This window comes from Halyomorpha halys, unplaced genomic scaffold (assembly GCF_000696795.3).
Source record: "Halyomorpha halys isolate HHAL.00 unplaced genomic scaffold, Hhal_1.1 Scaffold264.1, whole genome shotgun sequence".
In the NCBI taxonomy this organism is placed as follows: Eukaryota; Metazoa; Arthropoda; class Insecta; order Hemiptera; family Pentatomidae; genus Halyomorpha; species Halyomorpha halys.
This window is the reverse complement of record NW_027109727.1, coordinates 624,080-650,151: the sequence shown is the minus strand read 5'-3', so window position 1 is coordinate 650,151 and position 26,072 is coordinate 624,080. Positions and strand designations below refer to the sequence as shown.

The window sequence follows — 26,072 nt, the reverse complement described above, 5'->3', positions numbered from 1 at the left end:
ACTTTCAATTACTTGTGTATGAAACATATTTAAATTCTCAATAATAAAGAAATAGGTGTTTTGAAACATACAAGACTATATTCATCCAAATTGGCACAGCACAACATTTTTATAATATAATTCGCCTTCCATTCAGCAGGACAGGAGTTTGGAACTTGGAGAAGCAGTTACTTCTGGATTCATTAATTTTTTTTAATACAGTATGTTTGTTACCAGGGCTTCAATTATGTTTAAGCTTAGTTTTAAAAGTTTCACGTTCTTTTTATGATATATGTATACATAGTTTCAAGCTCCGAGGTCTTTCATTTCTAAATATATGTAGTTATCTTACGTTTTCCGGTGGGAATTCCTATTCGCCTCGTACATATGTATGTTAAAAAATGGATTTATATTTTCCTTTCGAAGTAACAATGTTTAACAAAGCTTCTATCATCTATATCATTAATTGATTAATTAAAGTATACAATAGCAGGCCTCTACCCTGCAGGCGAATTTTGTTTATAAAGCCAACTGTAAAATAAACATTGCATTGAATGCATTATTTTTGTTACATTTTTCCTTGTTAAACTGATCCAGGTTATTAATATAGAATCCATAATTTTTAAAAATCATTGTCTTATTTTTAAAAAACTCTATAAACATCCCTCATAATCATCTTATTCAAATGAGAAATCGAATCCTGTTTCAGGTGACTCAAACTCAATGGATTAGCTAAGTTCCAATCTAACAGGCTCAGGTTGTCTAGTTGTTTGGACACGTCAGATGTGTGAGTTTGAACTGTGAAATGGCAACGAAATCGTGGAGAGGAGATGTATGTATTGTACCAATAAATGTATAAATTGATTATTTTGACATTTTTAAAATTAAAATGTTTATTAAAAACACAACAATTATAATAAATAAATTTTAATTTACCCCTACGTTTCTTCATAATGTTTCATACCTTACAAGAACCGCTCTATTTGTGTTTTTAGGAAAAGCCGGTGAAAATTAATAAATGGGATGGGTCTGCTGTAAAAAATGCCTTAGATGATGCTGTGAGAGATGTGAGTATGAAGGTTATCGAAAGAGTAAATTGTGATTTATTGAATCTAACTCCAACTCTTAACAGGTGCTGACCAAGAAATATAGTTATGTCGAAAACTTCTCCCTCATTGATGGAAGATTATTCATGTGTGGTTTTTCAGTAGCAGTTGCGATGTTTGCTCTTCTTTGGGATTGGTTGTATCCTTTCCCACAGTCGAGGTACTATTCAGCATATTGACCACTTCATTATGGAACTTTTAGGAAAATTTCTAATCTGATATTTTCTATTTTTAGGCCCGTTCTTATAGTCTGTGTTAGTACCTACTTTGTCATGATGGCTTTGTTGACACTATATACAACCTATAAGGAAAGAGGTATATTTGTCATAGCCATTCAGAAAGATCCTGCTGGCTTCATTCCTGACAATACCTGGGAAGCTAGCTCTAATATTAAAAAGTAAGTATAGTTTACTACTGTTTTGTTCAAAAATTAAGTTTCTGTTATATTAATATTTTAAAACATTGTAGCATAAAGGATTATGGCTCATGAATTCTGATATTTTTAGTTGTATTTTGACTCTAATGGTTCTCTTGTTCTTCGCTTTTATTTAAATGCTTGCAAGTTGTGTAATATGTTAAAAGATTGATATAAAGCAGGTTACTACAAAATTTTTCTCATCATAACAAGAAATATAGGTTAGCTGAACTTGGATCTGGTTAATAGTGTTTGAAGTTATTAAATGAATACAAGGAATATTGATACTAATGTAATCTATAAACTGTTAATTCCTGTAGTAAATAGGCATTCCAAACTAACAATGTAATTGAACATTTTAACTCATTGATTTAAAAATAACATTTCAGACCTAAATTGTAAGTCCCTTTTTAACAGTAATCTGTTACTGATAGTGATTTTATAACATAAATGTAAAATTCTTGTGTACAAATTTTGCAAAAACCTGTTCTTAAATTTTCAACCCCTAGTTGAATTCTTACATTATAATTAAATATATAGGAAGAAATTCAACATTGATTTCTTAGGTTTATTCATTGGAAGTTTTTTTTTTCTTCCTTATGATGCTTATAATACATTATTTTTTATTTTTTTTTTATATGCTGGTTACCCTTTGCATTGCGCTTGCTTTCAATGTTACATTTTGCCTCAGATATTGTATTAATGGTAATTTCTCAAATTCATTAAATTTATTTCATTGATATTCCCTTTCTTGTATTCAGGAATTTACTTATCTACTGATTTGCTTAATGGTGCATCATTAATTTGTTTTTCGTTATCTCTACTCTTTGGTTGTGTATTATTAATACTCCCTGTTAATTAAACATTTTTGTATGTAGTTATTGTTTGATATTTTATATTGGTTGTGTATTTTTTGTGTATTAGATTTTTGTCATACTGTGTCTTGTTTTCATGGACAGGATTGGCCTTTCTGAAACTTTGGTTTCATCAGGGTGACTGAACCATGTTTTTACATTTCTATTCAATTCCTAAGTAATGCATACAGATAGAATTATGTACATGTCTATATAATTAGTATATAAATTCATTAGTGGTGTTTTTTAAATAAACATAAATCATTGTTTCATATCTTAATTGTTATGAAAGGCTTCATTCATATTATGGACTAGCTATACTAAATTGTTTAAACTATACTGTACTATATAGTACAATGGTCTCATTGTTATAATCTTAGTTTCATTATTCATTTTGTAGTCACATAAGTTATATAAGGCTCTAATAATAATAATAGATAATTAAACTACTGAATAAATGGACCGAATTTCAAGAATAATTACTTTCAAAAAGTTTCTAACCCCTGAAGGTTAGAGATTGAGGTTTCTAAAAACCTGTATTAGAACCCCATTTAGAAAAATCTGAAAAAGAAAATTGAGAATGTCATTATTGCTTAGGTATCCATGTCCCATGACTTTGTCTTGTTCCATAATATTACAGAGAATTTTCAGTCATTTTCCCCAAATTTTCTTGAAAGTTTTTTAGTTTTTCAAGAAAATAGTTCTGAATGGAGTGTTCTAAATGTTGAAGAGTGACTCCAAAATTCCTGTTGATTGTTCATGAGGTTAAATTAAGAAATTCTTCAGACATTTAGTACTTATAAAAAGGGATCTGAAACTTGGGTAATATGACTGTTTATAAGGGTAAGTTGCCAGGCATTAAATCACTTTGGAGCTCTTTTACATATCTTGTCAGAACTGAGAGAACTTTTATAATATAGTCGTATTATTTATACAATTCAGTTGTACACAAATTTTAGAGGAGTTATAATTACTACTGATTAATCATATCCTTATTAAATCCTTTATATTTGCATTGGATTTTAATCCGTATGACCTTAAACTTGTGTTAACGAATCTGTTTCCATCAGTGTATCTTAAAACTTGGATTTTCTTTTATTCCTGTTATTCTTGAATTTCACATTTGATTTTTTTATTTTCCTACCATCAGTTAAACTGTAGTTCGAGATTTATTTAACTTCTGTTGATTTAATTAAAACAAGAATTTAAATTTTACATTAGTGTTAGTATTTGTTACAGTGTATTTTTTTGTGTTAAAATGTAGGAACTTGTTTTATTTTTTTAGCAAATTAAAAAAATTGATAATTTTAGAAACATAAGAATGTAGTTTTCTTCTATGTCCCTATAATAATTTAAATCCTTACATTTTAGTTTTCCTTATTAATTTATATGATGTTATTTTTAATTTCAAACTTTGACACTATAATTTTAATAATAACTTAGTCATATCGAGTTGAGAGTTACTTGTTGAATTCTATTTATTTAATTACCTCTCTTGTAGTCTAGGTTTGGGCGTGTAAGGTAAAAGTTGCAAAAGAAAATATAAAAATACTAACTAAAATATAATTAACTACTAAAAGAAATTATTTACTAAATAAAAATATAGTTCATAAAAATTTCTTATGTATTAGTTTAGTATAAATATTTTTCTCTTAGTGAAATGAAAGCTGGATAAATTAAATTGATATGAACTATATGTTCTGATTCATTTAAAGTTCAGAGCTTACAGGAGTAACTGGAATCAAATTGAAAGTTATTTCTATGTAGGTAAATGCTGGAAGTTTTTTCCATTGGCTAGGGGTGTTTGGGCCGTTAATCTTAGTTTATTGATGTGAGTATTAAAGCTAAGATAAAAGATTAAATTATTCATTGATCTAAGATAAATTACAAATATTTCTATAGCTGTATATTTTAGCAGCTGTCTAGAACAAAATAGATATCTCTGCTAAGTATAATAAATAATTTCCAAATATCCTAATAAATTATCGGTTCTCATATAGCAATTGGAGATTTTGAGATAACCAAAAATGTTCTGCTCCAATTGAACGTAGATATTTTCTGTTTTTTTCACTGTTCTGTCATCCATCTAAATGGTTTGGTAAAGCTTTCTCAATTCAAGCAACCTGGAATAGCTCAACTTGGGTAATCAATGTTCTGGTATCTATAACAAAGATTTCTACCAGTTCAATACCAATAAATAAGATTTTAAGGTGTACGTGATATTTGCCTCTTTCAAATCTGACCTATGAGTCAGAGGTACATTTAGGTAAGTATAGGAAAACCTTTTTAAATCCTAGTTGCCCTCTCCCTATAACCTGAGTTTAGTTGCAACCCAAAATTCATTATAGGTAAAGAATCCCTTAGAGATAGAATCGTACAGCTGGGTTTTGGTTTTCTAATTATTACTCTTGCATGACTTTAACAGGGACAAAACCGCAGAGGAGGCCGAGTTGTTCCTTCCAAGAAAATGTTTTTTTTGTTTTCAGAAGATCTCATTACTTTGTTTGAAAAAAAAAATTAAAAATGACTTTGGCATGTACAATTTTTCAAAATTTAAAAAAATTGGCTTAACTTACTTCTTAAGCAGCAAAAGAAATTTTTATGTAAAAATGTAGTACTATTAGAAATAATTCTGGAAATACCTTACCAGACTAATATTTGTGATGCCTTTCAGGCAGAAAAATTAAACATTTTGGCTGATATTATGTTACATGTAATAAGTTTGTGAAATATTTGTATCATTCTTAACTACCATAGGGCATTCTGAGGTTATCCTGAAGAGATTTGTGTACAGTCTGAGAAAATATCTTGGTGGATGGGACTAACCAATCAAATTAAAAAAAAAAATGAAGTCATTAGTAAAACCAGAAATTTTCATATAAAAATGTTATTCTGATACGTATTCCAGACATTGAGTGTTTTCCAACAAATTTCTGAATATGAATTTAAGATTTATCATTTCAATTATTTTTTGGAAATATATAAAAAGAAAAAAAATTATTCTCACAATTCATCTTTTTTTGTTTTTTCTCGCATAATATAAAAACTATGCATTAAAAAAAATAAAATCAACCTTTGCTAAATTAAAAAAAAAAAAAAGCTAAATTAAAAAAGTATTTCCTATAATTTATTTTTAGTTACAGGTATCGCTTTTAGTCCAGGGGATCCCTTCAAATGGGGATCAGAAAGGGATCTCAGTGGAATATTCTCATGAAATTCTTATGATTTATTTATTTTTTCATTTTTTTTTTTTTTTTTAGGGGGGGAGTACTGATTAAGAATTTCAACTTTTCCATCTCTTTATTATTCATTAAATTCTAATATTCATTTTATACTAAACTAAGGAGGAAGAAATTGCCTACATTTTTGTTTGCTGCTGATTTTTGAGGCGAGAATGAATTGAAATCATGGACAGAATGTATTTAGCCTCCAGGCAAATGGAGACCAGAAAGAAACCTCGAAAGTTCTACAAAAGTTCTAAAAATCGATTCAATAATGTTGTTGATATATATTTATATTTTTCCATTTTCTTTATTTCCTTAACACTTTTTACAATTTAATATTATAATATTCTGTGATTAGACTTAAATATTAAAATGGATTGAATGTTCTTTTTACAGGAAACTTAAACTCTCTAATAAGTAAAATATAGATAGCTAATTTCAATTGCGTGTCCTGAATATTTTACTCGAGACCCTTTTTATGGTCCCTCTCAGCTGGGGGGCTACATTCTGTTTCATAATTCCAACTCGCTACATTGTACTTCAAAATGGAACAGTCAAATAAAAAAATATTAGAATCAAAATTGTAAATAATTTGCTCTTCTTTAATTTATTATTAAATGAATATTAGAATTTATGTAAATAATAAATGGTTTTTAAATTATGGGTAGAAAAGTAAAAATAATTTTTTTATTTTGGATTTTGTTTTATTCTTCCTAAATTCGAGGTGGCTAAGTTGAAATTTGTAATTAGCTTCATAAAAACTAAAAATGAGCATTTTTATAATTAATAACAGATGCTCCTAAAAGATGCTCAAGACCAAAATAATTATAGAGAATTCAGTTTTGTTTAATTTTGAACAGATTTCTCAGGTTAATCCAACTCAACCAACTATTCCAAAATTGAAACTACATTAGTGTATTTTATTTTTACCTGTTTTTTTTTTTTGTTTTTTTTTTCCGACCAAGACTCCTGGCATTGGATTCTTATACTGCCTAACCATGGTTGGGGGTCAAAGTTTTTCATTTTGTGGGACCACCATTCAAATTGGTAAGACTGCATCTTACCACTGAGCTACGAGTGGCCCATGGTAACCTTGAGTTAGAGTTGGTAATATCAAATAGAGGAAGTATCAAAAAGTAAGATCTCATTTATTTCATGAGAATTCCAAATCCAATTCTGTGAAATAAAAAAGATGAATTTAATTCTTTTTTCATCATCATTCTCTATTTTTAAATTTCATTGTTCTCCTAAACTGCTTAACTGAATTCAAGGGAAGTTTGGCAGTGATTTAATTTAGATCCTAATTATGATGGATAAATGTTTAATAAAAAGTTTGTTGTTACTTATTGAAATTTTTGAGCAGACTTTATAGTCTTTTTGAAAACAATTGAATTGCTGAATAAAGGAAGCTGGCAAAACATTCAAATGAATTCTAAGGCTTTGTAGTGAATGAATGTGCATTGTAGTAGTCAACAATAAACCCAAAATAATATATAATTGTACTAAATGTTAATGCTTTGGTCTACTTATGTTATGTGCTTTCAACAGCACTATCAAGACAAGATACACCAGAGATGAGAATCATATTAGATAGATAAAATGAATGCTTTTTGGGAAACACCACTATTGTAACTCAGTATAAATAATTAATTAAATTTATATTCATTATATGTTGAATTTTAATAATATTTAGTCCCTTTTATTATGAATCTATGTTTATTTTTGTACCATGATATATGATAAGTGCCTACATTTTTTTTAAATTTTCATTTTTTATAAAATAATCTCTTAGATTCATTTAAATTTTCTGATAATTAAATGTTTGATTTTTAGATACGATGACAAGTATAATCTGACATTGACGATTAGAGATGGAAAGGCCAAAGTTATGAGATATGCTACAATTTCTAAATCAGTTGCGAATTTCATTGATGAAAATGGTGTTGTCATTCATGATCTAGTGGAACCTGAAGTTTCAAAGCTTCACAATAGTCTACTAAATGACCGAAAAGATAAATGAATTAATAAATAATAATATTATTTATTTAATATTATGTTAATCTCCAAAATTTCCAATTTTTTTAATTTATCGTTTTATCATTTTATTGTATATTGTTTGTTAAAGTGTACTGTGTACACATGAACTATTGAAATAGTCAATTTGGTATTATTTGTAAATTTTATTAAACTTTTTTTTGGATTTAAATTTTTTATCATTTAATTCCTTAACTTATTTTATGATTTTGAAAAATTACCTTTTGTGGGTAAGCTGTTTTATTTTTGTATTAACCCATTATTTGTGATGTATTTGATTGTGTCTGATTTCAACCCACATTAAATAAGATCAATTCTTGCTAGCACTGAGGTTTTTTTAGTAAAGTAGTGGAGGGGATGAAAGTGGTCTTCTTACCTTTGTTTTCTAAACAATTTTTTTTCCTTTTAAGTAGAAACAATCTTATGTTGTGAACAAATAGTTATAATATATAACTAAGAACTATATTATGGATCAATACAGTTTCTTATACTTATAATGTTTCATTAATTGTTATCATAATAATTAAGGAAGGATTTACTGTGTATGGGGTCTCATAAAAAATTACTAGTCTCCTTGTCTAAGAAATTTTAATCCACTTATTGACTTCATTAATTTTTATATCCAATTAAAGTTTATATCACTTTTAGCCCCAAGCTTTATTAAATTCATTTGAAGAAAATAAATTAACCTCCATTTCAGACTTCATTTCATCACAACTTGGAACTAAAATTTTAATTGAATACATCAGTTTTCTGCCATCAGAACAACCCATTTGGTGGTGCAGTAAATTAAAGGTGAGGATTCTCTGTCTCAATGATCTGTGGTATCAATGGTTCCTGGAATATACTTATACTTAGAACAACACTTGTGATATCAGGCTGGAGAGGAGAAAGGCTTCTGAACAAAAATAATCGTTTAATGAGGAATTTCTTCAGGATTCTATTGATGCAGGCCCAATGAAAAGTACTCAGGACTTAGTATGGGTTAAGAATTTCCCAGTCCCCCATGAATTGTGTTATCTATTACTTGAGAATAGCGAATCTTCCATCTAGAGCACTCTTCCAAGATTTGATCTACAATTTGGCAGAATACCTATTGGAAATTAATTAATGTATTTGGGAAAATCCAAGAGACCATCATTCTATTAAAAGAATTGTTTCTTGTGTTGAGAATTTTTATTTTATTTTCAAATCCTCTTTATTGATATATAATAACAATTACAAATATATGATAATACAGAGTATATATACAATCTTGTGTTGAGAAGTAACAAAATCACATACTTATACAAAAGAAAAAATTTAAGAACTGTGGGATCGAGCTCTTCCCACACTACTCATGTCCACACCTAGCATCTTCTGATACCTTGGTTGAGGACTTACTATTTAGTAAAAGCCTACAATTCTCTGGATGAGGTTCAAGAAGTAACAGTACTGTCACTCAAAACATAAGAGTGGTCTTATAAACGTGTATTGAAGATCTTATAATCAAAGGTAATAACAATTTAATCTTCATGATTTACATATGAAATACTTTTTTTATTAAAAAGTTATAGTAAACAATTAAATTCAACTTGTGTTATTCTTGAGATATTTTAGAGAGTTAATTTTATTATAATAAAATGGTCCAGGTGGTGGTTATAGTAGAATTAAAATTATTTTTGGACTATTTTGAGTTCCATTCAGACCAACAAACAGACTGTCCTTTCCTGTACGGCCAACTAATTAATTTCAATTAAAAATTATTTATCATTACTATTTTATTTATGTTTGGCATAACATTTTATTGAAAAATGAGTTATTTATAAGATCAGTTCATTTAGGAGTGCATATAAAGTTTTACTTTATGGAGTGAATCTATTCCTTTTATCAGCCCTTTTTAAAAAAGTTGGTGTCCTGGAAATCCAACCTGTTTTTCTATGTTGATAAGCTATAATGTTACTTCCTATAATGTAGACATTATTGTTTCTGTAAAAGAATCAGGGTCTACTTCACATGTAAACTTGGTATCATATATTATTTGTTACAGTATCATTCATTTTCTATTCTCAGATTGGATCGAAATTGATGGGTGAGAAGTAATCCTATAAGAACCCATTTGAAAATCAAGCAATGGAATCTGAGTTTTTAGTTTGTTATGTTTATCCGGTGATCTTGTTCTACTAAAGTTCATTGAGAGAATAAAAATATATTGTTTTGCTCTGTTTTTGAATATTTTATTTTCTTAGCAATTGGTTTTGGTTCAGAAAAATGAATATTCATTATATCAAATTCAAGAAGTCAACATTGTTTCACAATCATAATCTGTATTCCGGTAACGACAATCAAAGTATTAATTTACTAATAAAAGTTCAGTGTCAATATATCTTTGTAAATTTAGAATGAGTGATATACTATTTATTAAACAAATAAATATCTCTATCTGAAATTTCTTCTGATTAAAACTTAATTAATGTGTTCAGCCACTCAAAAGGGTGGCTATGTGACTGATCGTAATTTCTTTTTTGGTCTTATTTTTATATGTAAATTATTGATAAAAAAAGAAATATCAAAACAAGTTAGGTGGAGATGTAAGAGAGGATGAATCCAAATTTGATAGTTTTTAAGAACACCGAAAAATATGGATATTTTAAGAGGTCATTTTTTTTTTTTACATTAATTATTGGCTTATAGTTTTAAAACATCAGAAACAGATTTATAAAATATTGGTTAACATTTTCAAATATCAATTAAAAAAAATGCAATAAATCAAATTAATCTTACATTGAAAAAAAAAGTTAATAAACCAGGTAAAAACTTATGATAAGCATAAGAAAATATTTTTTAATTATTAGTATCGAACTGTTATTTGAAAAAGAAATAAATAAACAAATTGTATGCAATATTTTAGGAGCTATTTGTTGTAACAATCACCAAAAAGCTATTTTGGTATAGTTAGCTTTTTCCTGAGAAGCTATTTTTGAAAAACAGGTTGTGTCTATTTTCTTTTAAGTTAAAAATTATAAAAAGGCTGCAAAATATTGAACCAAATGTATATTTTTCTTTAAAACGTTTTGGCTATAAAACCTTCATCAGGCATACTGATTTATGACTTGTATTATTGAATTATACTGATTCCATTTTTAGTATGCCAGGTAAAGCCTTGAAATGTCATTTTATAGGAAAATAGAGGTTTAAATGGTTTGGGACAAGAATGTAACAACTAACAATTTTTAGAACAATAAGAATTTAGTGCAAAATGCTCCTATGTTTCTCTAAAAGTTTATTGGTTTATTTTTCTTTTGTCTGACACCGTAATTATAGCATGTTTATCTGTAATATTATGGAATATAAACTGTGTTATGCAAAAGATTAAATTAGAATTGCTTAATTTTTCTTAGCAGTATCATATTTTTGCCTTAGGTGCAGGAAAAATACTTTGAAGCCATTATACTGTAGGGATTTACCCCCTTTTTAAATCTCAATTTAACTTTGAATATAAAGTTAGATTGGATTAAGTAAGCAGATTCCTAGGGGTTAAGGATGTATTTTCTTAAAGAGGATGGTAAATATTGTGGAATGGGTTAAAAAATGACAAAAATTGATTCATTCTCTTTTGGGGATATATTAAAAAAATAAACTTCCAACTGCTTCTTACTTCATCTGAAGTTATAATTTTTGTTCTGTTTTTGATAATTTTTGTTCTTTAAAATTTACTTATTTAAAAAAAATTACAATGACAATGAATTGCTGGATAAAAATGTTTGGGTACTGTTATAGCATTGGAAATTTCAAACATTTAAAGTACTTGATTTTATTATTATTATTATTACTGTTTTCATTAGTTGACTTCCGTTTGCTCAAAAAGAATAAACCAGTCTCCTACTGGACTCTTTTCAGTGAAGAAAGGATCAGTATTAACTTGTAGTATTCTCTATAGGTAATTTTTGAAGTTCTTGCTGCTGGAGCTTATTTAGTGCAGTCATACCATGTATTCTCTTATTTTATTGTTATATTAGGTCCATTAATACAACTAAAAACATATAGAGGTGATGAGAGGGTGTGGTGTAGCTCAGTGAGTGATCTGTGGAAATTAAAATTTCCCAGGCTCAGGTTCAAATTTGGCTGTGGTAGACTGATTTTATTCTGTTAAACTCTTTTAAGTGAGAACCCTTAATTGGGAGGAAAACCTGGTGTTTGAGGATGATTATGAACCCATCTCTATGTAAAGCCGTTGTTCTGTTTATTGTACATCCTTATAATGTACTGTATCTCTCATCCTTTAATGTTTGTAGCTGTATCAGTATTTTTTTTTTGAGATACTAAGAGCAAACTGAAATTTGCAGCGCTATCTTTGAACGAGAAGTGGAACATAACTATCGAAGGAGGAGTCAATTCCTAGCGAACTCTAGCGACGGAAGATATAAGTAGAGATGGGCGTGGGCATTGCTCCCCCCACTCCACCCCTCCAAAGCAGCCGGGAGCTGGGCCCATCCATTCCGCTCTAGGGCTGTCTACAATCGTTGTTGGTCTCTCTCGGGGGCGCTAAAATGGCGTCTCTCAAACAATTGTGAATTCGACAGCTCTCCTTTGGCTATTTTATATGTTTATTTTTTCCAGTTAAATACCTTTGACTCTAAGGTATCAGTTTTTATGTTCGTTTATGTGTTGACGTGAGTAGAGTTTGTGTGGGCATCTGACACTGTTTGGTTCGGCACGGGGGTGACAGGAGGCGTACCTCGAAACGGATGCTATTCTGTGGGATAACTTATTCAGATAAAGAAGAAAGGTGAAACAACAGCAAACATGAGGTAAGGAAGCTTTCCATTGTTACTGATAAGAGTGATTGTCTCAGTTGCTTTTGTCGTCGTTTCCATGCCTCAGTAAAATCAAATGGTAACTGCAGTTAATTACCATAACATTGCAAGATAACTTGACTATTTTTAGTTCGGCATTTTTCATATTTTGTTGATGTTCTTTTTCGGTAGATCATGTTATTGTTATTTTGAGCGTTCACATTGTAGTATTCTCACGTTGGATCATTATTGACATATTGCAACAAATGCTATTTAGTCTTGCCAGTATTACAAGTTTTTGAAACTCTTTCTAATTCAACATTATGCTTTACAATGTCTTAATTTTTACATCTGAATATATTCTTTGTCATATATGTTTATTTTAATGGATATGATTTTTAGCCTCTTATTTTCTTTGTTATTACTTCAATGTTAATATAAGAATTTCTCAAATTTTTAAACTCTTTACTTTGTTCTAATAAATATTATTGATCTATTTGAATGTTAAGTAATGGTGTAGTTTTGATTATTCACTGTTTTATTTTACCTTTTTATAGATACATTATTTGTTTTAGTTAACTTGCAAATATTTTATTTATTGTATTTTGTTACCTTTAGTGTTTACACTATTACCACAGAATATACCTGCTTGGTTTTTCTGGCATTATTTTATTTTTTGTATTTAATTATCTTAAATCATTGAAACCGTCAAAGTGGCTCAGATGCCCGTGGTGTGTGTCTCAGCATAATTACTCAATTTCTAATATTTCTCTTTAGCACATTGCCCTTCATGTAAAATATTTAAAGTTGAATGTTTTTTTCACCCGTTGATGACTTAAGTTGTTTAGACACTGACTTGATTAATGCAAAACCTGTTTACTGAGATTTGTTGTGAATTATTAATGAATTAATCATATAGTGCAGCCATAGTATGGCTGGATGAATCAAGTTGAAGGGACAATGTCTGTATCAAGCTGAAACGGTGCTGGATGATGGATCTCCTCGAGTAATAACACAAACATTTCAGATCATCCTATAATGCTTTCTGATTTTTTCATTAATTTTTTACTTATATCAGATTCACTGAGTGAGGTTTATTGTAAGGTATGAATTTATTATAAAAGGAGTCATAATACATAAATAAAAGATCAACTTTGCCCTTTGTTAACTTCACTTTCTAGATTCTTCACATAATTCATTACAGCTTTCATTACAAGTCCGTGAGTCATGGGTTGGCAAAATTTATTTTATGAAATAAATAAATTATATTTTTTAAATTTTAAAATACTTTAGTTTTGTATAAGTTATATTATATTTTATTGACTTTCTTAACCCAGTTTAATCAGGAGTAAAATTTAGAGAAAGAATTGTCCCCCGAATTCTTAAGATCATTTTATAGATTAGAGGTTGTATTTGACATTAATGTAAGTTTGACTTAATTCTCATCATAATATATTAAGTAGATATCTCTGGTGGGTTCATTATTGATCTTTTTTCTCTTGTTATGTATTATAAAAATAATGTAAAAGTTGTGTTGTATTATAATCTTAAACTAACACTATTATTGGATGATTCCTATGATGGCCTCCTTGTTTTATGTATAACTTTGTAACCAGTTGTCATCACTATTTTAGTCTAACTAATAGAGGTAATTAATATGCCTACTTATATTGTTTTTGGATTGCTACAAATAGTCTGTAGGCCATTCTGACTCTTGAAGAAATGATTATTTCAAAGTGTCCTCTGTCGTAGGGAAATATCCCTATTGTTTTCACTAGATTATATTGCTGTTGATATCAACATAATTAAATGTCATTAGAGCAGACCTAATTAATTTTCATTGGAATACTTAACTAATTTTGTTAAGAACAACTGTTCTTAGATATTTTTAGGTTAATAATCCTTCTGTTACAAAATTAATTGAAGAATAAGTCCACATGTTTAACAATTTTCAATGTCTCAGTTTTACTTGTTAATTGGGTGTTTATACACATAAGTGAATTATGTGTATAAATTTGGTTGTGTTAGATTTACCAAAATACTTTAGGGTGAGTGTTATGATGTATTATTCCTGTGAGATTGCAATGTTGATTTTAGGAAAAGATGATTTCATTGATTTTAAAATCATTGTGTATTTTTATCTGTTCTACTCTTGAGTATTAATCACTGTTAAAATAAATCAGTTGAAATTCTGATAAATTTTTTTTTTCAAGAAATCTTATGATTTGTATGTCAGTATTCCCATTACAGCAGGCAGCCTTAATCAAATCTTACTTTATACCTTATATATGATTTCTTTACTCCTGATTGTGATTTTTTAGACTCATTGTAAGTTCAGAGATCAGAGAAATATATTTAATATTGATGACTATAATTAATTTTTTCATATTTGTATTTGTTAAAAAATAAATAAATCCTTTGCTTTTATATGTAACTATTCCAACAAAGATTCTGTTAGTGTTTCTATAGTATTTTCCTCTTCAATTTAATTTTGTGGTTGAATTCAACCCTTCCTCCACACTCTTTTCAGTTCGTTCATCGAGATGATAAGAACTAGAAATATTTTTAAATTTTATTTTGAATTGAACGTTTTCCAGGGATAGTATCCACTGACTGGGGTCTGGAGGTTGCTTTATCTATTGGTTCGTCCTACTTACTAATTGTCCCCAAGCCAGTTGGATTGTCAGAATTTAACTCAATGGTATACGATATGATCTTTCTTTCGAAAACGTGAATTTACGATATAATTATTTGGCAAATTTGCCGCTAATAAAGGAAAGTAACGATGTATGTTCAACGGATATTTAACGTGAAGTTTGACATTCTTATCCATTTTTTAAAGCTTATTTTATATTGGAATTGTTACTTGTGCTAACAGAGACTGAATTTTCATGCAAAATGTAAAATATGCAATATAAGTCTTTTAAATCAGCATAACATTTTCACTATTTCTCATAATTATTTATATTATAAGGTCAATGATTTGTTGTAAGAGATTACAATCGATTAGCCATTACTTCAGTTCATTTTATAACTAAGTTAAATAAAAAAAAAATAAAGGAATCTGTCTAATATCTAGTACTTGCTTTATTTTATAAATATAGTTAATTTATTGTCGTAGTAAAAAAATAAATAAATTCATTTAAAAAAAAAGACTGAGTCCCCTTTACCCAGTCTACGAAAATGTTCATAAAAGTTTTAAACGTCATAGAACATGTAGCGTAGTATAGACTTGAGTCCACGAATTTTCAGGGTCACTGAATCACTGTCTGGCGTACAATTATTGAAATATGTTAATATCTAGTACGTGATTATGCTTTTCAAATTTAGTTTGTTTATTCCATCTCTATTTTTAGTTTAGATTATTGACGTATTTAGTTACAATAGTACAATATACAATATGATCTTGATTTGTTGAGATAATCCAATAGTTTTCTTATTTAATTTTCATCATTTTCTAGGATTTCTATCAATGTTAAACCCGCCTTTAAGTTGCCTTCGAGCAGAAAAGATGGTCTAATAAACGGACTTTCTTCGCTGTTTTGGCATTTAGACTATCACTACACATTATTATTGCCAAGACTGTTTTTAATTTAATAGAAACAAATTAATTAAACTTCCATTGGTCTTAAGAATCTCCCAACATATCGATACGATTAATTGGCATTCCTCTATTATGGTGTAGTTGAAGTATTATATAGTTTAATTTTCAATTTCAGCTAAAGTGAGGGTAAGCTAGATACTGCCTTGAACAGTTTAGTCCTGAACGTTTGAATGTTGTGTGGAAATTCAAAGTTGGAGAGGATTATATAATTATTATTGTTTTAGTATTGTATATAATTATTATTTAATATAATGAACTTAATAATATTACTTATAAATTATCTATCCTTTACTCCTCAGAACTAATTATGAATTGTGCATACAGATTGTAATTTATCTATGGTCTGTTCTGTGTAACTTGAGCTATGCGGCTTAGTATACTTCACGCGCCTGTTGCTGGAGTCTAAGTTCTAGTTTCACCTTAGTCGTGAAATATAATGTATCACGAAATGTTAAATATTTACAAATTCTGCTGTAAACCGTAGTACCTTATTTCAATCTTATCAAATTAAGCTCCTTTGTAAATTGTCCAACCTAGTGTTCCATTGGTCGACATTACATTAACTATTGCATTCAATGAGTATGAATATGCATTATATGGCATGTTATGTTGTGTATTGTACATAGTAGTAATTGTATGATTATATTATATATGAGCTTAAATAAATTATAAATACTCGTAAATTTTGTAATGGACTGTAGAGGGTAAGAGATTTGACGGAAAACGGGACGTCGAGCTTTTAGTAAATTTATATTTTAAAGTGGATTGGCTTGTTATCTAGATTATTCCTCTCTTAAATTATTCATGGCTGCGGGAAAAAGCAAATGAGCTTTGCTTCTTATATGAATTTAATTTAAAATATATGTTTTTAATATATAATATATATTTAATATAATACATCGTAAATATATAATGTATTATTAATATATATAATTTTAATATATTGAATCTATTGATTAAAATAAAAAAACAAATAAAAATTCGAAAATGGTTTCGACTGGATTTAGAGTTGAACACCTCATTTAACGTAACTATATACTAACACTGTACATATCTAGTATGTCCTTAGAAATTTATAAATAAAAGTTTTTATTATAATCTATTATATATTAAGTTATACCCACATTTATTTTAAATCATTTTGTTCTATACAAAGATATTTTAATTTTTTCAAATTATATTTCAGGTTTCTTTAAATTTGTTTCCTATGTTCGTTAGATTAATGTGTAGGATATTATATTTTTATTTATCATGCGTTTATGACCTCTAATATTGACCTTGGCATAATAATTTAAAGGTAGGGTAATAAGTTGTTAAAGAAATTTTTAATATTTTATGCAATAAATTATTTATACGTTCTAGTGTTTTTTTTAATATAATGTATAAAATATTTCTAATTTGTTTTCTTATTGTTCGATTAAGGTGAAGTCGTTTTCATTACAAAGCAGTTAGGTATTGATTGGTGATTGCCACGGAATTACCCATCCCCACTCCCTCCCTCAGTTTCAAAATTTTCCTTGTACTTTACTTGTAATTTTTCAACTAATTATTTGCTATTATTTGTGCGTTATAATTAATTACGCCTTTTTGAGTAATTAGATCCGTATTCCGTTTAATAATTACTAGTTTTTTTACTATACCAGGGAGACTGATTCAATCTCAAAGAATCTATTTGTATTTTAGGAAAGTAATCTATCACTGGTCTGAGCCCCTTTTATTAAGGTTCTCTATCATCTTTATGATAGAAAAAGAGTTTTAGGCCAAAGGAAATTCGGCAATTATTTGGGTGTCGACGATAATTGAGATGGAAGGTATAAATAGTAACGGCATTTATGTAACAATAATGATAAAAAACGTTTCCAGCTTGAATAAAAAACTTTTCTATGCCGAAACTACCATTGAACGTAAATCTGCAAGATCGGCATTAACGGAATTCTCCTCCCACTTTAAGGATTCGTTAACTAACGATTTTATTTATGCAATCGTAACTACCAAGCCCAACTTCGATAATATAATGATACCCGATTATCATCTTTCAATGATTTTATTATAGGTATTTGCACAAATATTTTTACGAAAGGCTTCGTTGTTAGGAAAAGAATATTGGTATTTGAAAAAATGTATCTCGGAAAATATTAAACGCAAATAATTCTGTCAAGGTTCTGTTTAAAGCTCGTTAAATACACCATAAAGTAGTTTATAATGGTTATTTACTTGAGTATAGTAGTTTTTATTATGTTTGCTAAAATAAATTTACAAAATAACGATTTCTCGTTATCTGAAAAACCAGGTTTTGGAAAGACGGTATCTAGGGATAATCCAAGAAAAGGTATTGGCAATAAACTTAAAGACTGTTACCATTTTTAGAAATCTGCTGTAGTACAGTTACATAAGAATACATTGACTGAAATTACTTAGGTACAGATGAATTTTAAGCTTTTTGTTTGACTAGACTAGGTTTGGTTTACTGTCACTTTGTAAAAAGGTGACTACCACACTGTTCCACTTTCGTGACAGTACTATCTCTTCAGAATACTGATACATTGTATAGTAATATAGCTTGATAAGGGTTATATTACACTCTTATTTCAACATGCTAGAACAAAAAGTATAAAATATATGTATTTCTTTGTGACGTAAACAATATCAAGGTAAATGAAATGATAAAATAGCCTTTTATTTATGCAACAAATTAAAATCATTACAAAATACAATATAAACATTTAAAGAAGATTGAGAGAAAAAAAAAATATGTATATATAATACTTGACAAAATATTAACTTCTATTAATTTTGTTTCCATCTTTCTGTATCCTTTCCTGCATAGGTCTTCCCTTTCAGGAGTAATAGTGAGCACTTCCCGGGGTGACCAGCCCTATTGGGAGGCGAGTTCTTTCCTGCATAGGCCTTCCCTTTGGACAGTAATAGTGAGCACTTCCCGGGGTGACCAGCCCTATTGGGAGGCGAGTTCTTTCCATTTCTTCTTCCAGACATCCTTGTCCTTGGCAGCTCTCCACTAGAGGGGTCCCTCCATCCTCTTGAACATATCGCTCCATCTTTTCTTTTGACGTTCTCTTCTTTGAAGGTCGTATGGAGTCCAATCTGTGGCAATTTTTGACCATCTGTCATCTTCGCATCGAAGGAGATTTGCTCAATCTTGTCATCTTCAGTGTCAGTGAGTCCTGTTTCTTTCTGGATCCAAGCATTTTTTATTCGATCTCTTTTCCTCACATTCACAATGCCTCTTCCAATATTATTTTTATAGATAAATATTCACATTTAATTATAAATTGCTTAGAAAAAATATAAAATTTTTTTTTTTAACGGAACTACTAACTTTGTTATAATGAAGACCTTATCAAAACATACTACTCAAGAAAAATTAGGGAAGGATGTAGAAGGAAAAAGATAATACTGAATCAACGAACCAGACTTAGTAATTCATGTTATCATTCATAACAGACTTACAATTCGACTAATATGTTACTAAAACAACAAGAATATTGTATCTATACAGCTAAAGGCTGCTAAGTACACATTACGTCGTTGTCAGAAAGCGCAGTATATCTCCCTCATTGAGTTGGTTAGGATGGCGGCTAACTTAGTAATTAGGACGAGTTTAGTTGGAGTTAATATAGTTTCCGAATTTGTTCCTAACTATCAGCTGTCATATCAAGTAAAGGAATGGATAGTTGTTAAGTTGTCATTTAATATTTGTTATAGTAATGCATCCCTCTGATGTTTCCTTAGATTAGAGGCAGTTTTCCCTTTAGTTTTATATTTGTAGTAGAAATGAGATGAATTATGCTTATTTTGGGGAAAGTTTTAGTTTTTTACCTTCACTTACCGATATATGGAGTGTAAAGTAACTGGTATTGTGATCGTACAAAATTTCTAATTCCACTTTTTGATAGAAATTCACGTTTTGAGATCCCCTGTGTCCAGATAACCAATCCTTGCAAAATGCTCGGTGGATTTGTGTATTAACAGCCCAGCTGAAAACGGAAAAGTCGCACCAAACTGAAATCACATCTTTAGGGCATTTGTATGTGACTGGCAACTTTTAAAATCTACTTTAGAGGATCGATCTTACATTTTTTTATAATTTTTCAGAAACGTCTCTAACGATTATACTCAGTACACAACATTGTAAACTTAAGTATCAGGCGTTATCCTCATTTAAATAATCTAACTGGACTTAACAGACGAATTTTTAAAAAATCTTTAATTTTGTTTATTTGAATTATCCTGTTCTGATTATTAGAAATAATAAGCAATGCTATGGAACATAATAATAAGCAAATCTAGGGATCAGAGTCTTAACATATGGGTGGGGGGAGAACTAATATTTCATGATCTGAAAGCAAGTAAGTTAAGATGGGCGGGATATGTGGCTGGAAGAAGGAAGTGCTGTTACTAGACCTAAGGTTGTACAAGGAGGTGATTTGATCAGAATCGCGCTCGACTGCCTGATTTTTTCCCATTTAAGTGTACACACCTTATGAGGCTGGACGGACTCCCGTACCCTCTGGGCTGACTCACGGCTACAGTTTAACATATAATTATCTGCTACAGCCAAATTAGAACTCCGGGTCCTTGGAGTTAGTAGTCCATTGCCTAACCAATGAGCTACCCACTCCCACTATGGAATAAATTACTGGAATTAAAATTAATGATTCCCTGTAGTGGTTGGAAAAATAAAGTGAAATGCACGGAGGATCATTTTTAAAGTCAACGTCATTCGAAAATCAATTACGAAAAACGTTTTAGTATCCTCGTAAAATTATGATTGTGTACAAGTCATGGCGTTCGTGGAATAAGTTCTATCTATTGGTGTTTGCTCAGGTTAAAAATATTTACTTAGATGTTTCATTTATTTCCTTCTTCAGGTTTCTAGAGATTCCTTAAGTGTTACTGAAGTGTCATGGGGAGATTTTAAAAACTTTGTTTACATTTTGGTACTTCCCGTTTAATTCGAACTGTAATAATTTATTTGATGACAAATTTCTACCTACTGGAAAAATCTAATAATAACTGTGTGCCAACTGGCATGTTATGGCAAACATATATAATTATATGATTCATGAAATCCCGTGTTCTATTTTTAAGTTTTGATTAAGTATGCTATATAGATATAACTAGTTACGGATATGAATAACTAAAGTAATAGTTATAAAAACGCCATGAGGGCTCAGTAACTAAGTTTGTATTTTCATTCATTTTTGTTTAGAAAACAGATGATAAATGTTAAAACAAAACAAAAATTACTCAATTTACTATATTAGTAAATTAAAGCAGTTAAACGAAGTTCACTTAATGGTCGAGCCTGACCTAATGCTCGATGTTATAACTTTGAAGTACATTTAATATGAATGTTAATGTTAACATTTTATTAATAAAGTAGTAGAAAGATATATTAATGTATTTATAAATATATTGATAATTCATAACAATGAATATCTTCTAAACCAAGCGTTAACGGACATAATTTCATGGGCCATTTTTTTCTGCTTAAGAGATCTTTATTTTATTTATTCAGTTAAGTCACAACTCAAAAACATCCTATTTTTTAAATTTTATTTTTATACCAGATCGGCCTGGTGGGCCTTACATGGTTGATATAACTTATATTATATATATTTTTAACAGTTGATTATGAGGGGGTATAGTCATACAAATGACACCCCTAACTATATACAATGTTCTTATTAAAAGAAAAAAAATAATAAAATAAACAGATGAGAATAATGCTTCTTAATAAAATAGGAAAGTAAAATTAATAAGAAAAAATAATGATATTGGTACACTTAAATAAAACAAACAATTGCCATCTAATAGTAAAAAGAAACAAATTAATTTGAAAAAGGGAAGAGAGAAGAAAAGAGAAAAATATAAAATAAAACAATAATAATAATAATAATAAGTAAATGGTGGTAGTGTGACTATGAATTAATTTTATATTTATTAAAAATGTATAAAAGAATGTCCTGCAGCAGACTGGGCTTCAGTCTTCGGGTTGAGGTTGGGTTTCCCAGGTTGTAGGTCACTGCTCCTTTAACTGTCGCCAACTGGGAGTGGAACTTCATGAACCGTTTTTTGATATAATGATCTATTGACTCCATATGTAATTCGTGATGCAATTTCTTATGAACCAAGGAGCATTAAGTGCAATTCTTAGGACTTTATTTTGAAAAGATTGTAGTTTTTTTCTTTTCGTGATGCCGCTCCCCAGACTTCACAGCCGTACATCAGCAGTGGCCTGAGAATTGTTTTAAATATAAGAACAGTCGTTTCTGGTTTTAGTTTGGAATTTCTGTTTAGGATAGGATATAGCATTGCTAATCTCAAACATCCTATTAATTTAGGAGTAAAAAAATTAAATGTTTATTACTCGTCAATATTTATTAAATCTATATTGTTAGTTTTGATCTGAATTTTATTTTTGCAAAACCTCTCCCTACATATGATCCCAGACGGGGTGAGCTGCCTCCATTTAGTCCAGTTACTAACCAAAGGTGACCTTCACCTCTCTCTGCAATTCACGTTACCTCCGATAGAATGTTACATTTCGTTCTGGAGATGAAAAAATTTATTTCAGCCATTAACTGAAGTCTGTGTATCAAATTATTATACTATAATATGGTGTATTATTATGTTTTGGCGATGATGGGTTCTTGAGATTATTACGAACTCCCGACACTTGCACTGAGGTGCAAGGTCCACTTGTGGAGTAGTATGCTTGCTTGTAATTTTGTTTTCTTGTAAATTTTTAGATTGTGATAAAAAAATGTAAGGTTAACGTGGTAGATAAGGGATGACGTACATTTCCCGGATAAGTGTTTTTTTTTAATACGTGCAGTTTATTCGATAATTAAGGAATGTGTTTTTGTCTGATGCACCGTATCAAATTTATCTTAATGAAGTGCCAATAATTATAGAATTTGTTGTATTATTGTTTATATAATAATCGATTTATCTTTGATTGCAATCATATCGATGTAGGTACGTAAATGAAGTGCTAATTTTATTTAGCTGTTATGGAATCATTTTATCTACTCATTAATTCTTTTTTTTTTTTTTTTCAAAATAAACTGTTACAACATATATATACCTCTATATATATGCCTGTTATCATTTTGAAACTGGCAAATATGTGAATTCCGATAAGTACCGTATTCTGAAGAAAATCCTTCGTCATTGGAAATCGTTTCGTGGTCGGTTACTCATTGATAGAAATATCACTTGGTCATTTCTTGTGCAATAGTGACGTTAGTGAATGCCTGTTTTTTTTTTTTTTTTTACCACTTCGAGGTAAAGCTGTGCCATAGATAACAACCAGAAAATAGTCAAGAGATAATTCTCTTACTATTCTTCAAACGTGACTGTCAGAATATTTGTTTCTGACTTGAATAACTAAATATTGGGGAAGTGGGTTATTTATGGGTTCCATTTTTCAAAACCTTTTTTTATGTTATCGTTGGTTAGTAAACTCTATGACTGTTGAAATGTTTTTAGAATGTTGCTAATAATGACCCTCCCTTAAAAAAAATTTGTAATCCCATAAGAAATACAATAGTTTTCCTGATGCCTGACCCATATGAATGATTATATATTAAAAAAATATTTATATATTTCATCATATTTAGGCAGTTGTTCCACCAATGTCACTAAAAATAATTCAGCTCATCATCTTACCAAAACAAATAAAAATAACTTAGATCGAATTTATAGTCATTTTGAGTTTTTGAGTGAAGGATAGGATAAGAACCAAGGAAGCAATGGAAGCTTGACCCTCTGGGGTGAGGTCGTTCTAGAATTTTCCTACCAAGAATATATATAGCGGATATGAGAGAAGAGAGGCGAACCCTCCAAGAAATGCGGGCGGCTGGGACTCAGAGGTATGGCTGCATTGGATAGAGGCTCCTGGAAGCTAAGGAATGACATGGAGGGGGAGAAAATGAAGAACGAATTTATTCACGTTATCCTGCAATGAACTTAATAGTTTAATTTTTGCTTTATTCTCATAGGTTTATCAACTATGGGGTTCATTAATTGAGAACAACGAGGTATCATAGGGTGAATGTAGTGTAGGTGAAATAGGGTAGGCACCATAATCTAGAAGTTGATAAATGATATTCAATACTTTAAAACAAAAAACAGTAATTTTTACAATTTTAAGAAAAACTCTCGTACTTCGTTTAGCTTGGTAGTTCAAGAGAAATGAAGTGAAACATCACCATTTTTTTTATTACTCTTTTTTAAGAATTTATTTGTGTTTTCATTACATATCATACCAATTACCAAACCTATTTAAAGCTCATTAATTATTAGAGTGGTATGCACAACAGCTGGAAATTTTCCGCTTGATGTCGCGAGTGTCTGCAGGGTTTCTGCATTTTGAGAAAGAAGATTATTTAAGATGCTGAGAAGTTACCGGCCGTTATTGAAATATGTACGAAAATAGTTAAGGTGATAAATCTTAATTAGGTCGTTCACTTTTTTTATATTTTTAAATGTACTAAATTTTGTGTCAGATATTCTTTTCTTTGGGGGTGGTGAACTGTTTCTAATCTCATCATTCTAATGAGTTCTAGTCAACCTCTGATAACTATTTTTGTCTGTAGAACATTTTTTATCGATCCTTTCTTTTTCTTGACATCCTATTTCTTTTTTTTTTTTCTATTTGCATTTGTGCATTTTTTTGTAATGCGGAAACATATTGTGTGGCAAACAAAATATTTGCTTCTAATTGTTTTATAATACTCTACGGCGTATTTTACAGTGCAAATATTTGAGGTCTGGTATTTAAGGCGACATTTCAACATTTGCATTGTTCTTTGTGGAATGTGGTAGTGATATAGTTTATCAACATGATAAGCTTCCAACATCCTCGGCGAGGCCATCTTTTGTTACTCTTTTTATATTTATGGTTAAGGTCATCTTGTATTTTGATCATTGTTTGTTTTTTTCGTTGCATTAAATATATAGTTTTTATTGATGAATAATAATAAAAGAAGAAAAATTCAAGAGTAAGAGGTATTAAGAGGTGCCCGTCATGTCACCCGAGTTCCGCTTTCTTACGGATACTTTCTGCATACAGTATATAATATTTTTTTTATTTTCGACATTTTTGTTTTGTTTTATCGGCCGTCATTTCAAAACAAATAAACTATAATCGTGTTATTAATATGTTGTTAATTAACTTTATTGTAGAAAGATAGTCCGGGTGGAAGAGAGAACTATTGCAATCCAACGTTTCGTCCCACTTTGCAATGCTGTCAGATTGAAACAAAGATGGAAACTCTTGTTGTCATCTTTGTTTCAATCTGTCTGTCCTACAAAGTGGGACGAAACGTTGGTCAACAATAAATAGTTTTCTTATACCATTTTGAAACCTTTATTGACCGCCACCTGGACTATCTTCCTACAATCTACTTCATACGGACATTTATCTTCTTCCAATATTAATTAACTTTAATTTGTATTGGAAAAAGACATGTTCATAATTGGTAAGAAGAATTTTTAGAAAATTTAAATTTCATAAATTTTTTTTTTTTAAATTAACTTTTATGACTTTGAGAATTATAATTTGTCTACTGTGTTCTTTGTTTCGCACATTCGTTTTTATTTGACCTGGTTTTGTACGCGTTCGTCTCATCGTAATTGAAAAATAAGAAAAGTTAAAATTCAAAAGAAAAATTACGAAAATACATCCGAATTATCGCCGTGAGTATAAGTGGAGCTAACAAGGAAGAACGTTCCGTCGTAGCTACGGTCATTATAAACTCGTTAACCGGATGATAAGTCTCTTAAGAATCCAGAACATTTTCTCCAAGATCTATCGTCTCTAACTATTTTCAGTTTCCAAAGCTCTCTTGATTATATTTTCTCCTTCGAGAGGTTTGTTTGTCTTCTCTACTTGGGCTAAACTGATAATTATAGCAAAGAAGATACAAAAAATAAATTAATTGACTTAAGCCACTTAAATTTAATTTGCTTTAAGTACTTCTTAAAAAAATTAGTAATTGATACTCTCTTGAACTAGATATAAGTGCTTCACCCTCTCTTATACAAATATGTA

The 26,072-nt window shown here is 29.5% G+C and overlaps 2 protein-coding genes across 3 annotated transcripts in view; both read left to right on the top strand.

The window, feature by feature from the left end:
- Positions 1–688: 688 nt before the first annotated feature.
- Spase25 (Signal peptidase complex subunit Spase25) lies at positions 689–7,784 on the top strand. Its single transcript, XM_014420216.2, has 5 exons — positions 689–811; positions 975–1,046; positions 1,112–1,245; positions 1,321–1,482; positions 7,412–7,784. The coding sequence occupies exons 1-5, from the start codon at positions 785–787 to the stop codon at positions 7,596–7,598; spliced, it is 582 nt and encodes a 193-aa protein (XP_014275702.1). The 5' UTR covers positions 689–784; the 3' UTR covers positions 7,599–7,784.
- Positions 7,785–12,075: 4,291 nt separating this feature from the next.
- Positions 12,076–26,072, top strand: part of ena (enabled) — a 183,088-nt gene continuing 169,091 nt past the window's right edge. The window contains exon 1 of one of the 2 annotated variants that reach the window (XM_014420220.2): positions 12,076–12,402. In XM_014420220.2, coding sequence (XP_014275706.1) covers positions 12,398–12,402 — 5 coding nt within the window. In that variant the 5' untranslated portion in view covers positions 12,076–12,397. The remainder of the gene's footprint in view (positions 12,403–26,072) is intronic. The other variant, XM_014420221.2, reaches the window with a different exon arrangement.